Raw genomic sequence first — 17,367 nt, 5'->3', positions numbered from 1 at the left:
ACCAAGTAGTTCTCAATCCGTCATAATTAATTTGAAACATTTCCAATATACAGAGCCAATATGCACTGTTGCTTGGGTAATTTCCAAATTATCAACTTGAAACCAAATAGTTCATGGACAATAAATTTTTTTAACTAAGATTACAAAGGACTTATGAACAACTATTGCTTGAATCATATTTTGGGAGTTTAACCAAGACAAGCTTGAACTCGAAATTTCTTCTTTGTAATCTTAAATCTATTAAAATTATACGACATAGTCTCATAGGATAGAATGGTAAATGTCGTGAGTAAATATGATAGGTAGATCTTCGCATACCTCTTTGTTGATGAAGTTCTCACAAATATATTATTTTGTTCTTCAATCTTTAATATTCGAGGGTTATTCAGTAATGTTTGATACTCAACTACCATACTCTAATCATTTTCCGAGATTTGACTTTAGTAGAGTAGAAATCAAGATATACTTTTGTATATCTAACATTGACAACAAACTTGGGATATAAAAACTTGCGAGTTCGACCTAGAGATGCTCTAACAATCTTCCCCTTAGTCAATTTTAGTGATAAAGCTATCAATACATGTGGATTTAATAAAATAATCTTTTCATCTCAATATCCATCATGCTTGATTTCTTGAATCTTCAACATCTTTTTGAATTCTTCGTACTTAAAGTTCTTTTATGGTTCTGCATATGATGGTTTCAATACCTTGTCTTTTAAAGATCCGTAGAGAATACAAACTTATGAGAATACTTGTTTAGAAATTTTCTAGAATGACAAGTCAATATACCCAATAGTTGTTACATCGATACATAGTATTTTTACCTACCTCAAAGTCTAATTGTACCAATACTACGGTGATATGTTCTCCCCTTTAGTCCTTATTTGAATCTTTTTTGCACAATAGGTAGAACCTAGAACTTGCAGTTCACTCCCCTTTACATAATGATTCGAGAAGTCATGTGTTATAGTAGAATACTACTAAATAATTCTCTCCCTTTTTGTCAACAAAATTGGCAAAGGTGAAATAAAAGGGATCTTAATGAAACGTACGAAAGAGTTATCGAGACTAAAGGTAACATACCAACTTTTTAAGACGAATTTATTAAGTAAGCTTAGTGTTTTCATCAATGGGAGAGATAAAGGTACAAGCATCTCCTATAACTCCACAGCCGCACTCCCCACAAAGATATATCAATTAACCACAATTTTAAATTTAACTCTCACACTCAAGAGAACAACATGAGCCAACTTTCTCTATCTACGAGAGAATGATTTCTTGCACATAAAAAATCTGGCCAGTTACGAAGAAAGAAGTTAAAAACAATGATCTTAATGTTAGAAGCTCTAAGAAACATTACTTTCGTGAAACATTTTCTCTAGACCAGTTACTAACAAAGAGCATAATTTTACACACAAGAATTATATTTTCCCTAGTCATGCGCGGACTTAGAGATTAAAGCTCTCGATCTTATTCCATGGCGGTTATGCATTCAGAGAAATAAGGAGATAACTAAGACCATCTTATGGAATCCTTATAATATATTCACAGAGCATAATCGTAGGAATATTAATATTGCAATTCTCAAAATAGTTTACTCATCTTTAGCCAGTTACAAAGAACAAATACTTAAGAACATAAATTGTTAGAACACATATGAGATATTTGTTCTGATCACCAAAAATAGGACAGAAGAGAACAAATCTCACAAAATAATCGATAAAGATTAGGTATTGCAATTATCTTCAAAATAAAAATTAACTAAATAAACTTCAATAATTAAAAGATGATAATATTTGAAGTTGAAATAACGAGAGTACCAAGTACACCACAATATTTTAGATGTCAACCTATACAAGACACACCTAGTGCAATCTAAGGGACATGTCCTAATAGAAATTATTGTTTAATGGATCGGTCCTAGAATAGATCCTTTAATTTTTTTCAATTATGAAATAAGTTTCGCAAGTCTACTTCCTTATAAACTCATGTAGTTAAACATAGTTTTCTAAGTTTGGAATCAACCCAAAAGTTCAACATACTAACTAGTAACGAATTACCAAATAGTGATCTGTCAAATCTACGAGGTTCAAATGATAAATGTTATACTTCTTAACTCAATATACCAAAGTTGTGTTAAAAAAATAGTATATTCTTCCTTGAAACTTTGATCATAATTAAGTGATCAATTCACTAATACTAGAGATACATAAATATACTTCGTATGTTATGTTTTCAATATAAACGACTTGAAATAATTGTAGATAGAAATGGAACAAGTTATGTCTGTATTACTAATCTCGAAAAGGAGAATGATGTGTTCATTGATGCCGACACGTCTCCAGGTTCTTCAGAGTAACATGAGTTTGTCTCAAAATTTCTATTTTTCTTAGTCTCACCTAACGAAGTTGACTCTAGTAATCTAATCAAGCAGCTTCGAGTTTTGGAGCTAAAACATGACGAATAAACTTAACATACCAACGCTTTGTGGGTCCAACCGAGCAATGTTGAAACAATCTTTCCTTTGTCAATTTTAGTGATAAAACTCTTTACATTTGGAGAATACATACAAGAATTAGAAGATAAATCGTTGTTGAAGCATTTGATTAACAAAAAGATTTACTCCTACTAAAGGAAAGCTAGATATATATTCAATCCAAAAATATTTATTATTCATTTTTGTGTTTCTCCCCCATTATTAATGATTTTCTCTAGTCTGTTTTTTTTATATATATATATATATATATATACATGACTTTCTCCCGCATTATCAATAAGTATATATATACTTTTCAGCACATATATTTTCTCAGTGATTATAAGTAATTGTATACTCCATATACTTCTCCCGTTTTTGTCACAAATGACAAAAGTCTAAAAAATGCAATAAGTATTTTAAAAGGACCCTCAAGTTCATAAAAACTCGATACAACCTGTAAAAACATAAGCGATTTGGAGGTTTAACATACAACTTTTGATAAGAAACACTAAGGTTGAAACTACCTAAGTAACTTGTTTTAGCCTTTTACAAAGGAACAATTACCCGAAGTAATCTTCCTTTATTTCGATAAGTCCAACTAAGATCAGAATTAACTTAGTTACTTATCAGGATCCAATTATACGAAAATAATTGTATATTGTTTCGATAAGCTAACTAGGTTAGATAACTAGTTTCTTATTAGAGACCAATTATACTCAAATAATTGTACCTTATATATTGATATAAGCCAAAAAAAATATCAGAATTAATTTAGTTTTCTTATCAGGAAAACGGTTAATAAAAAATAATCGTTACTTTACTTCAACAAGCCAAACTAGAATCTGATCGATCTAGTTACTTATTAGGGAAGAGATTATCAGAAATATTTCTTCCCTCGATTTTCAAAACCGCACACCCCACAAAAATATATCACTAAGTACCAGTTCAATGTAGAACTCTCCCCCATTGTATGTTATACCCTGCTGAACAAATGAGTAACACGAAGACGGCCTTTACCCGAGAAAGGTTGAACAAGATCTTAGCCATGACCAACTGTAAAGAAAAGGCTACAACCGAAACTCATATATATATATATACCAAATACACAATTTATAGAAAATAAATGGATATTAGTGTATATATATATATATATATATATATATGTATATCCATTTATGTATTTGGAATATATATATATATATATATATGACTCCACACATGAGTCATATCTCCATCATCTTCTTATAATTCGTTGATAAAGTAACCCAAAAGGTTTGATACGAAATCCGCTAAATCAAAACGTCAAACAATCATAAAAGGATAAGCCAATATGAGACCGTAAATTATAATTAATGAAAAGACCAAGTATATCTCATACGAAAGCAAAGGGGAAAAATCTAAATAAGAACAAGCAATGCAATCTTAGCTATTAAAAAAATGACACAGGGATTTAAGATAAAACTTACCATTCATATTTATTGATGGTCTGAATAAACTTACACAAACATTGACGTGAATAAACGATTATTTATATTTTCATAATTTAACCTTATTAAACTCAGATTCATCCCTTCTAGTGATCATGCTCAATATCCTCAAATTTTTCGGGACATTCATCCTCAACATCGCGACTAATTTCTCTAACCGAATTAGTAGTACCTTGATTATGTTCACATGCTAGAAAATTAACCTTACAATTAATATTATGAGCATACTCACTATTATTCATTCCAAGTTTAATCAACTTTTTTTTATATTAGGATAACAGTTCTAGTAATGTTGCCTGTTTGAGATGAGTTCAACAATACTAAGGAGAATCTGACGAAGATTGAAGATGTCAATCTTAGTATTCAAACTGTTCAGGCCAAGAATATCCATGACTACAACGTGAGATGAAACTACTTCTTCCTGATCTTTGCATTCTTTAATCATATTCTCACACCCATATTTCTTGACAGAATCATTATCAATATCGAAGGTTTCATTAAAACCTTTCTTGCTCAAAGCTTTAATCTTTAGTAAGAATAATTAATCACAAGAGTCTTATACTAATTCTTCTAAAATGACATATATAATAAAATCTAGCACATACCAAACACAGGTACAAGCCTTATATAGAGAGACATCTAAGATAAATATCACCAGATCCGAAATAGTTCGTTTCTTACATGCAAATTTTATTTCCTTCCACGACAAACATTATACAATATTTTATTCCTTTCTGATATATACAAGACAAATCGAAAATAGTTCTAACAAATTAACATGTGGACATAATAGAAGGCTTAAAAAGAAAAGATAAAATCCCTTTGAAGGAGCATATTTAAACATTTAATTTCAAACAACATTGTACATGATTACATTATTGAGAATTCCCTATCATCTTGTTTACACAACTATCACAAGATATATTAAAGATCTGATCAAAGGGTATACAAAATATACCCTCAAAAGGTTTGTGTATTTTTACTTTATATCGAGTAAGAGATTTTAACAGGATTTTGGATGCTCAGTTTCTTGCACTTCCTCTTCACATCATATATGATTGGCACCTAGTGAGGATGCACTTCCAACATGTTTTAGGTGTTAGGGAGAGATATTTTCTCACCAAGATTTTTTGTCATAATTTTGTCATTCGTTTTTCTCTTATTTGAAAGGTTGTTTTTGAATCCTTGAATACCTTCTGTGAGAAATGTGAGAAAGAATTTCAGCTTTCAAACCATGATGGCTACGAGCAGCTACACCCAAGCTGTCTTTGTGAGCCCGTCGTGGTCAGTTCCTTTTATTTGAATCCTCAAGTTTTCATTCTGAAACCTTACTATGTGTTTCATAAAATGAAATCTTTGATTCAAAACCTTCAATATGTCTGCATAAGATGTCGAGACTCCGATGAAGGTGTGTTTCAAGAGATCTGTCAAAAGATAACACTTGACTTAGTTCGAGGTGTTCTCCTTCAAGAAGTTTGCTCTATACTTATGAGATATTCAACAACTGTGTAAGTTTTTCATATTCCTAAGTTTTTGGATTCACTTTCATACACATAACAGTTTGTTTGTTCCAAATAATCAGTAAGATTAACTTGAGAACTGAGTGTCTCTCGCTTAATCCCACAAACTCTAACTTGTTGCTGACTGACAAGTTCTTAGACATCTTCTAGACAATTTATGGGTTTTCCCGGTTCCGAAAGCAGATTAGCTTAGGGATCAAATCCTACTATTTGGGCCATATACATAAAGTGAAGTTCGCTATCACTTTCGTGTTTAGTTATCAGTCGAACTACACTCGGTAACTGCACTAAAACCCTAGTTTTTTCGATTTAAACCTAATCTATCAACCGAACAAAAGAAAATAAGACATGGGTTTATGGGAAATACTTTATATTGTACATCTGATTGCGATGGGATTTGGTGTTTGCCAACTTTACTCAGTTCTATTTCTGGTTCAACTCCTTCTTTTCACTAATTTGCATATTAAAAAGACAATTAGAGCGTCCACCTTTAATCGAAGACGGTGAAAATTAAAATCGGGTTAGTGTTTAGTTTAGTTGTAATAATGAAGAGAAAAACGAAGAAAATTATTTTAAAAAGGAAATTTAATAAAAATAAAAAAATATTTAAGAAAGTAAATGAATAAATTAATCAAGATTATCTAAATTATTTAACTAGCCTTAAAAATACCCCTCGTCAGTCTACACTAAAGTAATCATCCTTCATGCCTCGAACAGCCTTTCTTTTTTTAGTGATCTCAAAAACTAAACTCTTTCCCAACACAATGATCCCTATAAGAAAACCATGGAAACTCGTCCAAAAATCCAGATTTTCTCACTCAATCTCTTCCCGTTTAATAAACCCATCTTTGGAAATCGATAACGAAATCAACAGAATTACAAAACTTATCAATGATCATCCATTTTCGGAAAACCAATCTCTTTTTCTACAGCAAATCCCACCCTCTATTCTCTCTGCTCATCTCATTGAAAATGTTCTTGGTCGTCTCTTTTCTGGTCATTCTAATGGTCTTAAGGCCTACGAATTCTTCAAATTCTCTCTTCGTCACTCCGAATCTTTTAAACCCACCTCTGATTCATTTGAGAAAACCCTTCACATTCTTACAAGAATGAAATATTTTGATAAATCATGGGAACTAATGGAAGATATTCAATTGAAATACCCTCATTTACTAACTCTCAAATCTATGAGCATTTTCTTATCGAGATTCGCAAAGTTTCAGTCTTTCGATGAAACCCTTGAAGCATTTGAGAGATTGGAGAAAAGGGTTTTTGTTGGAAGAATTTTTGGTGTTGAGGAATTTAATGTACTTTTGAAAGCTTTTTGTTTACAGAGACAAATGAAAGAAGCTAAAGCTGTGTTTCGAAAGATGCATTCGAGGTTTGCACCTAATACTCAGACTTTGAATATATTGCTTTTAGGATTTAAGGAAACTGGTAATGTCAATGCTGTTGAGTTGTTTTATCATGAAATGATTAAACGAGGATTTAAACCAAATGTAGTGACTTATAACATTAGAATCGATGCGTATTGTAAGAAACGTAGTTTAGGTGATGCCGTGAGGGTTTTTGAGGAAATGGAGAAGCTGGGAGTGTTGCCTACAATAGAAACAATCACTACTTTGATTCATGGAGCTGGTATTCTTCGGGACATACATAAAGCACGTGAGTTGTTTGATGGAATTTCTGTAAGAAAGTTGGAACCCGATACTGGAGCTTATAATGCTTTGATAAGTTCTATTGTTAAATCTAGAGATTTTAGTTCTGCTGTCAAGTTGATGGATGAAATGGAAGAGAAGGGAATTGGATATGATAATGTGACTTACCATACTGTGTTTTCTGGATTTGTAAAATCTAACTCTATAGATGATGTTTGTAGGCTTTACAGAAGGATGGTTGATAAACAGTTTGTTCCCAAGTCATGTACAGTGGTGATGCTGATGAAATATTTCTGTGAGAATCAAAGAGTGGAGTTAGGTATGGAGCTATGGGATTACCTGGTTTTGAATGGTACTTGTCCTCACGGACAGGCAGTGGATCATTTGGTAACAAGTTTATGCTCTTGCGGGGAAGTAGATACAGCTCATGAGTGTTTAAAACAATTGGTGGAAAGAGGAAGACATCCAAATGAAGGAGGGTATAGGGTTTTAGAGAAGTTTTTGGTGAACGCGGGAAAAAGAGATAAGTTGATGGAACTCGAAAAGTTGATTAAGAAGTTACAGACTGTATTGCCGCCGTCAAAAGGAGACGCCCTGATCGCCAATACGAACTAGTTTTGTATATTAATGTACATTGAGATTGATATTGAGCCTACAATACGAGGCGAGTAATTTATACTTTATTAGTCAAGGACCTTAAGGTGCTTTTGTTCTTTACCGATCTTTCTCTAAATCTTGCTCCGGCATATGGTTAACTTTCATTGTAGCACCTGCAAAAATTCATGCAGAAGATCAATGTATCTGGATTTTGGAATACTGGGATTAAACACCTTGCGAGATTTCAATATTTTTCTAGTAGAGGTATAGAATCATTTCAACTTTTGCTCTGAAAAATTGTACTCAGAAATGAGAAGTTATACTTTTAGTTTTACAATAGAATTTTGATGCTCATATGCTACTTCACTATTCTATTAGCTGAACCGCTGCAATTGATGGTATTTTCTCTCTCAATTTTTGTGTTACAGCCACGCGAACTGTCATAACTTTTGCTGCAGGGCCAGTTAGTCGAACTTTAACGACATAGTCCTCTATCTGCATAAGCTCAAGAACTCCACCTCCTGTTCCAGTAAGGAATGGTCTTATCTCTGAAAGAAGCTGAAATACGAAAAATCGTATCAAATACATGTATCATTGTGATCCGCTAGTTTTTCTAATCAAGAGAACAATGTGGACTTGATTCAAGTACCACGAAACAAAGAAGCATACAAATTGTGAAACTGTTGAGCACAGTTTGATAGCATGTTCTTCTAAGCATATTATTCTGCCTTGTCAGAACCTAATCTGAAATTCTAAACTAGCAATTCATATATGAGGAATGAGAACTTGAACCTTTTGCTTTTATCGTTTTTGTAACTGTGAAGACTGTAGATCGAAATTCATGAATAAACCCTTTATTCAGCTGTAAATATTATTTCTAATTGAGTGGATTCATCTCTTACCTTTTCTACATTCTCCTCATTAAGCTCCAGACCGGTCTCGGTATCCATAATCTGCTCTACTTCCATGATTTCTGGAATCTTATCTTTCAGGCGAGTTTCAATTCCAAATTTTAGTGTCATGGTTGAACTTGGACATGATCCACATGCTCCTTGCAACTTCAATACCACTACAAGTCCATCTATCTCATGTAGAACTACATTACCTCCGTCAGCCATTAGTCCAGGCCGAACTTCTTCCAAAACTTTCTCAACATTTTCTTCCGTTAATGGAAGAACTGACACGATCCCTTGATCAACAAAAATCATAACACAGTCATAATCTTGAGAGGAAGGAAAACCCATGTACCAAATTGAAAGAAAGGGGTAAGAAGCAAAGGAAATGAATGAATTACCAGCCCGGCTTCTCCTTCGACGACTCAAACTTACCCTGTGGAAACTTTCTATACAAAATTGGCCTCTGAAAAAAGAATTCTGTTTCGACGATACTGGATTAAACTGTGCAATGGGGTTCTGCAAGGACGGAGAGCATTTTAAATATTACAACAACAAAAAATATGGTTCAGACAAACACTAATGAGAAGAGGTCTAGAAAAGAGCACCTTGAACAAAGATAATTGCTTAGCTGAAATTGTTTCAGATGGACTAAACAATGAAGTTGTTTTTGCTGGTCTTGTAAGACGCATTTGTGTTGAAAACAAACCCATTTTTTTTTCCTTTTTTTTTTGTTACTCGAATGAAGAACTAGACATTGAGCCCTTCAAAACCTTTACTAAAACAGTTAACTTGTTTTTGTTTCTGTAATTTTAAAATTATGATAGCATTGCTCTGATTGGATGTTGTTGATGATGATAAAATAATTACAGAAAAATGAGATTTTTGTCGCATAAATTTGTGGATATCATGCAGCCTCATATAACTGAGAATCACCAGAGGCCACATCAGAATAGCATGTGGTGTATCTAGGGTGTAATACAAGAAGTTTACTACCCAGGTTGTTTAATTTGGGCCTCATGGGCCTTTATACGAATCATATCTTTGTTAACCGTAGAAATTAACGTTTAGCCCCATATATACTGGGCTTTGGACGCTCTAGTCCTGCCTCCTCAAGCCTAGTACTAGGAGGTCCAAATGTTACAAGTGAAAACTACAGGGAGATCTATTCTCCCAGATTTTTCCACTGTCAAACCCACGGACAGAAAAGTTCAGGCGCGCATCCATTTTCCCGTCAAAAATTCGTAGCAGACCCATAATTTATGAAATTCTGCTTCTCAGTTTTTAAAAGACCAAACTACCCTTTTCTTCGAGCGACGAACAGAGAGAAGCGAGAAGAAAACAATGGTGAACTCCGATTCTTCGTTTTAACATTTGGATTTTTCCCTTTGTCAAATCTTTTCCCAAATCCTTTTCTGAATAATCTTCTCAATAAAACTAGGGTTTCTGTTTCAAAATCTGCGGTTTAAATCTGGGGATTTTGGGTTTCTGTTGTCTTTGATTATTCGAGAAGTAAAAAGAAATTAAAATTGAAGTTGAAAAGGGTAAGAAGTGTGTTGCAGTATTTCGATATCAACTGAAGTGGAAATTTTCATACCTTATTTGTCTCCATGTTTTTGATCTCAATCGGAAATTTATGATTAGATTTGAATTAAAGATGTTATGCATAATGTCTTATGCATAACATCAGTTTTGTTTAGATGCATAAAACATTATGTATTATTTTGTTTTAGCTGCATAATGTCTTATGCATTACTTTTTCACTTTTCTGGTTATGCATCAGTTTTGTTTAGATGCATAAGACATTATGCATTATTTTGTTTTAGCTGCATAATGTCTTATGCATTACTTTTTCACTTTTATGGTTATGCATCAGTTTTTTTTAGATGCATAATACATTATGCATTATTTTTGTTTTAGTTGCATAATGTCTTATGCATTACTTTTTTTCACTTTTCTGGTTACGCATCAGTTTTTTTTAGATGCATAAGACATTATGCATTATTTTGTGCTGCATAATGTCTTATGCATTACTTTTCTCACTTTTCTGGTTATGCATCAGTTTTTTTTAGATGCATAAGACATTATGCATTATTTTGTTTTAGCTGCATATTGTCTTATGCATTACTTTTTTCACTTTTCTGATTTATGGATTTTTATGCACGTGCATAATGTCTTCTGCATCATTTTGTTTAGTGCATAAGACATTATGCCATTATTATTTCTGCATAAAACATTATGCATTATTTTTGTTTTAGCTGCATAATGTCTTATGCATTACTTTTTTCATTTTTCTGGTTATGCATCAGTTTTGTTTAGATGCATAAGACATTATGCATTATTTCGTTTTAGCTGCATAATGTCTTATGCATTACTTTTTTTCACTTTTCTGGTTATGCATCAGTTTTTTTTAGATGCATAAGACATTATGCATTATTTTGTTTTAGCTGCATAATGTCTTATGCATTACTTTTCTCACTTTTTCTGGTTATGCATCAGTTTTTTTAGATGCATAAGACATTATGCATTATTTTGTTTTAGCTGCATATTTTCTTATGCATTACTTTTTTCACTTTTCTGATTTATGGATTTTTATGCACGTGCATAATGTCTTCTGCATCATTTTGTTTAGTGCATAAGACAATATAAGGGAAAATTTAGCTGCATAACTTTTTTTTTCTGTTTCTTCTACTTGATTTTTTCTTCTTCGTCTGTTTCATCCATTTTTGTTGAAATGTATTCTAGGTTTAGTCAAAAATGATTTACTTCTTTGAATCATCGGTTTTAAATGATTTATTTCTTTAAATGATGGAGAAAAAATCTTTGCAGATCCGTTACAGAGATTAATGGAGGAATAGGGAAAGAAACCGGCGGAGAAGAAAAAAAATTATGCCCAAAAACGATGAAGGGTAATAGAGTCTTTCAGTACATTTTAAATATTTTTAAATAATTATGGGTGCGACTGTATCAGAAATTAATTGTGGGCCTGGTGGTAAGAATTTTTTTTTTTGGGCCTGCGCCTAAGTTCCCCATGTTACAAATCTAGCACGAGTTAGTCCATTTCTAAATGATTCAGTCCAAATTGATTTTTTTGTGTGACAAAAGTAACCTCCTATAGAATCCTGGAGTGATTGTTGTAGCTAACTCATTTCACCTCTCTTTTCTGATGAGTTTCTGAAAACGGATTCGGCAATCATGGATCCGACATCATCGACATCTATTCTCAAAGAATTAGCTTGATATTGATGTGGATGGTAGATGAAATCACCAACAATAATTGAATCTTAAGATTATCAACAATTAGGTTTTCTGTTTCTCCATCTTTGAGTCCTAAGCGTAATGGATATGATTGCAGACAAATTGTCAGATCACATTGAAAGGTATGAAATTAAACGAACATTTCTTGTTGATAAATTAGCTCTTGTAATTATTCCTTCCAATTTTTATTTTTTTTTTGTATGATTTGTTAATTCTTTTGTATATTTTTAAGGTTTGGGATTCTGTAAGTTTGGATATGTTAGTGCTTATGCAGATTAATTGTTTGTGTTATATGTGTTACATTAGGAAATTAGACAAACAAGGTTTCGAATCCTTCAAGCACAGGTCGGATTGAAGTTGTTCGGAAAATTTGAGAGGTTCAATTTCAAAACCGTTATTTGCTATCTTTTTAGGTTTTGATTTTACGATTCACTTCATATTTGTAAATTTCAAGTGAAAATATTGCAAGAAGCATAAGTATATTGAGGTTTTAGGGTGTTATATCTTCAACGAAACAAAATGATCTGATTTTATTTTTTCTTGAATCATAAATATGAATGATTAATACCAAATTATGCTAAAACAGAGCTAAGGCCGTCTAATTATGTTAGTTACCAGTTAGGGAAAGTGATGTTAATATTATACCTCATAGGGATTAGGATGTACTTACAAAACTAAGAATCTGTTTAAGCAATACATGTATGTAGGGGTATCCCCTAATTCCGGAGGCTAAAACATGATATGATAGAACTGTCAACTTACTAGATTTCATTGTAAAACAATTCTCCCTGAGATTTCATTTTGGGATAGATTTCATTGTAAAACAATTCTCCCTGAGATATTATTTTGTAACTCTTTATTGTTGGATTTATATTTCAGCTAAATTACTTGTAATAGCAGTTAGGATAATCAATGGATAGCTTTTGTCACTACTATCATCTCTCACAGTTGCGCCTGAACGACACTGTTGTTCGTTAATTTTATCATAGACGGAAGCAGTGATGCACATTCTCCTAGAGGATGGAAAAGGAAATCCCTGGAAGCACATTAATATCTTTTAATATGTCTGGTAACTGCTAAGAAACCAAAAAAAATACTTATAATTAGTATAAAATACTTAATTTTTTGTTTGTTTATTTTGTAACCTCATGCGGCCCCTTGACACTTGATGCTTATTTGAATGACATCCATGTTTCAATAAAAAATTGATGATTCACCCAAGTATTAAATGTTTAAGATTCATTGTATGCTGATGTGTAGATAGTTGTACACCTGATGATTCTTTATATGTACATAACTTTACACCCGTTAATTAAGTAAGGATTGACTAAGTAAGGTGACTGCAATCTCTTTTAGTACTTCCAAATTTGGGTGCCTATGATGACCTGGTATAAGTTTTATCGATACGGTTAAGTTTTATTGACTAAGGTGACGTAAAGAGGTGATCGTTTTTGTGCGAAGCGAGATTTTTCAATTTGTATGTAAGTGGTGAGATTGGTTTGATACGATATATTGTCTTAGGGCATTTGATTTGCAGGAAGTATTGATGCAAGTTGTGCATTGATCCATCTACAACACAAGGAGTGGGGTTCTACTATGATGCATTTTATGGTGATCTTGGCTTGAGTGAGGATGCTAAATCATCAATAAACATGGGAGAAAAATGTTGTGGTATGTTATTATTATTTTATTTATTTTAGAAACTTGCATCTTGAAATCATAACTTGTCTTTCTGGACCACAATTGGAACCTTTTCCTCCTGTTATTTTTTTTTCCAAATTCAAACCATCGCACTACTCACTTTCCCATTATGAGAAGTAATGACGGTGTTTCCTTCTAGTCACTGTTTGGGTTGTATATGAGCTTACCCTGTTTATTGCAAAGTGAATTTCCACGGTGCATATTCGATGCAATAATTAATTTAACTTATCAGAACACTAATCTAGGGCAATATAACAAAGATAAACGAGTAGAACATAGGATTGATAATAATAGAATATTAGATAATTGAGTATAGGTTAAAAACTATTACTCTTATATAATCCTTAGATTAAAGTTTAATAAAATATCATAATAAAGTCTACTTTCTAAAAAGGGTCTAATAACCTATTTATACTAGCAAATAACCTAAAGAGATAAACACTTGACTAATTAGGGCTGAACATGGTTTCGGTTTTCCGCTGGAACCGGACCAAACCAGACCAATTAGGAAGAAACCAAACCGAACCATTTACTAATGGATTGGTTACAGTGTAGAAAGTGGGAAACCGATAGTGTTGGTTTTGGTTTGGTTTGACCTCTAAAACCGAACCAAAAACCATTGGAAAACCGATTAATTTTTAAGCTTAGTTTCTACCATCGATTTACAAGTATTAGATTCTACAGATTGATTTAGAGGATAAATAGAAACCCTAAATCTAATATTTCATTATGATACTCTCCCTCTTTCTCTTTCTCCTTCTCTCAGTCGCCTCCCTTCTCCACCCCCAACTACAGCTGCTGCTACTCGACTTTTTTCTTCCCGTCTTCCTTCTTTTTTATTTGTCAATAACTAAATTAAGATATATTATATATCTTTTTTTGATCTCTAGAATTAGAGTAAGCTTTAACTATTCTTGATATTTTTTTATTTATTTTTTTGTCTGTAAATTTGTGTAAACCAATACTATCGGCAACTACAATTTTTTTATCTGTAAATTTGTGTATTTTTTTTTTGGTTTGACATAATTATTGGTTAACCAAAAACCACTTGGACAAACCGAAACCAACTGGAACCATTTGAAAACCGAATCAATGATTAATGGATTGGTTTGGTTTAGATTTTTAGAAACCAATAATATTGGTTTCGGTTTTGGTTTGGCTAGAAACCGAACCAAAACCGACCATGAACAGCCCTAAGACTAATGGACAAAAAACGCCCATCCTAAAGAGATAAAATAGCTAAGATATTCCTAAATAGAAAAATATTTTAAAGGGTCGTATTATGCCCCTGCATCAACTACCCCATGTTGAAAAATTCTCACCTCTGATGAGATGCTTTATGGATTTTGCATGCAACTTTGATGTCTTTTCTGCCTTCCCACGGTAGAAAACAAAACCCAAAGCCTTAGAGTTTCTAAAACACAGTAAACAACAAATTTTGTTCAACTTCAGTGCACCATATGAGATCCTTGCTGGTTTTCGACGATCAAACACAAAACCCAAACCTTCAACTCTGATATAGGATTTAGTTATGTCACTAACAAGCATTATTTCCATCCTCTGGTCTTTACATTCAATGCATACTAATCTCTGATAACGAGTTTCACTTTTGGAACCAATGACCATCACCTTCTGTTTCGACTTTCCTCGGTCATGCACAAAAAGCCAACCTTCACTTCTGGTACTGGACTTAGTCACGCCAGTAACAAGTATTAACTCCACCCCACTTCGATATGTAGCACATATTAATCTCCAGTCAGAGCTAATCGTCGAACTGCGGCAAGAAAGCACTGAACCTATTCCTGTTTCTTTTCGTAATCCTTTGTGCCATTGATTAGAATTTTCTTCCATCATATACATCTCACTAATCTTACTAATGATTTCATTCGAAAGAGCTACTCGTCCTCTTTGAATGACTTCTGGAGATGAACTATATATGACTGTGATATACTCCTCTAGGTTAAATTGATCCACCCTTTTTGACGTCAGAACAGTGACCACCATCTTTTTTTCTGTCAACACGTTCTCTTCATGGTCTTCATTCGCATTCTTGTGCGACATAAGCCGACGAAGACACTGACTCAAAAAGAATTCAGCTAGAAACATCATGAAAAAGAGTATCAACATAAAACCCAACCTCATCTCCCTTGCACCAGATGTATGTTTTGATATTTTGCGATCAAACACAACAGTCACGCTAATATTGAGGAACGCCTCAACTTGATCCCCATCTCCAGTTTCAGAAAATAATAACCTCTGGTCCAAGCTAACCATTAAATCCTGCCAAGCAAGCAACCAAATTCTCCTTTTTTTTTTCCTTGTAATTTCTGACCCAACTGTTTAGCACTTGTTGTCCTTATGAACTGCAAATTACTTTGGCGTTGCGGAAGGTTGTCGACCTTTCTTTTTTGTAACAAAAAAATTGGATTTAGATGGAGCTTTCCTGCAAGAGTAGCATCCTTTAACACCTTTTCATTGCGTGATACCAAGTCTGCCTAGCTAAGATACTTCAGTAACTCCTGGCTTGTCTCTGCCTGAGTTTGGTGTCTCTTGGTCATGTCTTCATTACAAATTGACCACCTAGAAATATTCTGCAAACCTAAATTATGATCGTCAGATACAAAAACTCTCATCAAATCCCAACTGTCCAACATTCCATAGCAGTTCTCACTGTTAACACATTCAATTGAAAGTGACCCATTCTTCCATGCTGCTACGTCCAGTATCAAATTTCTACCAATAACTGAAGAAACTTCCACCGTCACTGTTTTCTTCTTGTTGGTGATCGCACACACCTCGTGATGGATACGTGTTATGTCATCAGCGTAAGCTTCTCTTTTCTCGCCAATCTGCTGGTCCAACGATAGTGCTACTGGATCAGCACCATGTTGCAGATGATGTTTGTATGCAACCTCACTCAGCTTATTAGTAACAGTGCAACTAAGAATCCCACCTTGCGGCCCCAACTCATCACAAGTCTTTGCACGCACTTTTGAGTAATGCAAGTCCCTTGCAAAGGAATCTTCAGTCACTGAATCCGTCTCACTCAGTGGCGGAACCATGCCCGGACTAGGACTGGCTCAAGCCAGCCCTAGCCAAATTCTTTTTGCCTACTTAGTAGTAAAAGTCAAGCCCAATTTTAAGTAAGTCCAGTCCAAGCCATCCCTGGTCTTTGTGAAAAAAAAAAGAAAAAGAGTTCACGGGAAAAAAACAAAAAGTCATTATTCTCTGTGTCTATGTGAGCAGCGGGAGAAAGACTGAAAGAGGGAGATTGGAAAAACCGTAAAGCCAAAACCCTAGGCTAGGTAAGAAGATGGAATAATTGGAATTTGATGTTATATTATGTGGTTATTGGATGAAATTTTATCCACTTATTCCCTTAATTTCATGAATCGTGTATGGGTTTTTGTTAATTTGCTATCATTATTCACTAGGGTTTCTTGGTTGGTAAATTATAATTTTGTTTTGTGTGATTAAAAAGATGAATGTTTTCAGGTTAATCTTTGATGTTAAATTCTTAATCAGTAGTTGATTGAATTTTTGTTTAACCTAATTTTGTTGATGCTTTGGATTTTCTGATTTGGGGATTTGTATGGAATGTTTGTTTTGGGGTTTTGAGATTACTTAATTGTATGGGTGTTTATGAGAATTTGGGCTCAATTGAACAACTAATTTAAATTTCAATATTTGCATTGATCAGTGTTATTGGCTCAAGTTTTAGAACTGGTTCAATCTTCAATTTTGGTAACACCCAACACGTGTAATAGTGTTG

The 17,367-nt window shown here is 33.4% G+C and overlaps 2 protein-coding genes across 3 annotated transcripts; one reads left to right on the top strand and one right to left on the bottom strand.

Moving 5' to 3' along the window:
- The first annotated feature begins 6,210 nt into the window (after nt 1-6,210).
- On the top strand, nt 6,211-7,785 carry LOC113358330 (pentatricopeptide repeat-containing protein At3g61360-like). Its single transcript, XM_026601871.1, has one exon. The coding sequence runs from the start codon at nt 6,253-6,255 to the stop codon at nt 7,759-7,761; it is 1,509 nt and encodes a 502-aa protein (XP_026457656.1). The 5' UTR covers nt 6,211-6,252; the 3' UTR covers nt 7,762-7,785.
- A 4-nt stretch (nt 7,786-7,789) lies between these two features.
- On the bottom strand, nt 7,790-9,511 carry LOC113358331 (nifU-like protein 3, chloroplastic). 2 transcript variants are annotated; one of them, XM_026601873.1, is made up of 5 exons: nt 9,245-9,511; nt 9,038-9,155; nt 8,646-8,932; nt 8,067-8,301; nt 7,790-7,916 (listed from the first exon to the last, which is right to left on the bottom strand). In XM_026601873.1, exons 1-4 carry the CDS (start codon nt 9,347-9,349, stop codon nt 8,110-8,112), a joined length of 702 nt encoding a protein of 233 aa, XP_026457658.1. In that variant the 5' UTR covers nt 9,350-9,511; the 3' UTR covers nt 7,790-7,916; nt 8,067-8,109. The 2 variants fall into 2 exon arrangements, with proteins under 2 accessions (XP_026457658.1, XP_026457657.1); XM_026601872.1 differs by lacking the exon at nt 7,790-7,916 and having other exon boundaries at nt 7,953-8,301.
- Between the last annotated feature and the right edge of the window lie 7,856 nt (nt 9,512-17,367).

This window comes from Papaver somniferum, chromosome 3, assembly GCF_003573695.1.
Source record: "Papaver somniferum cultivar HN1 chromosome 3, ASM357369v1, whole genome shotgun sequence".
NCBI lineage: Eukaryota > Viridiplantae > Streptophyta > Magnoliopsida > Ranunculales > Papaveraceae > Papaver > Papaver somniferum.
The sequence above is the reverse complement of the archived record's forward strand: the minus strand, read 5'-3'. Positions and strand labels throughout refer to the sequence as shown.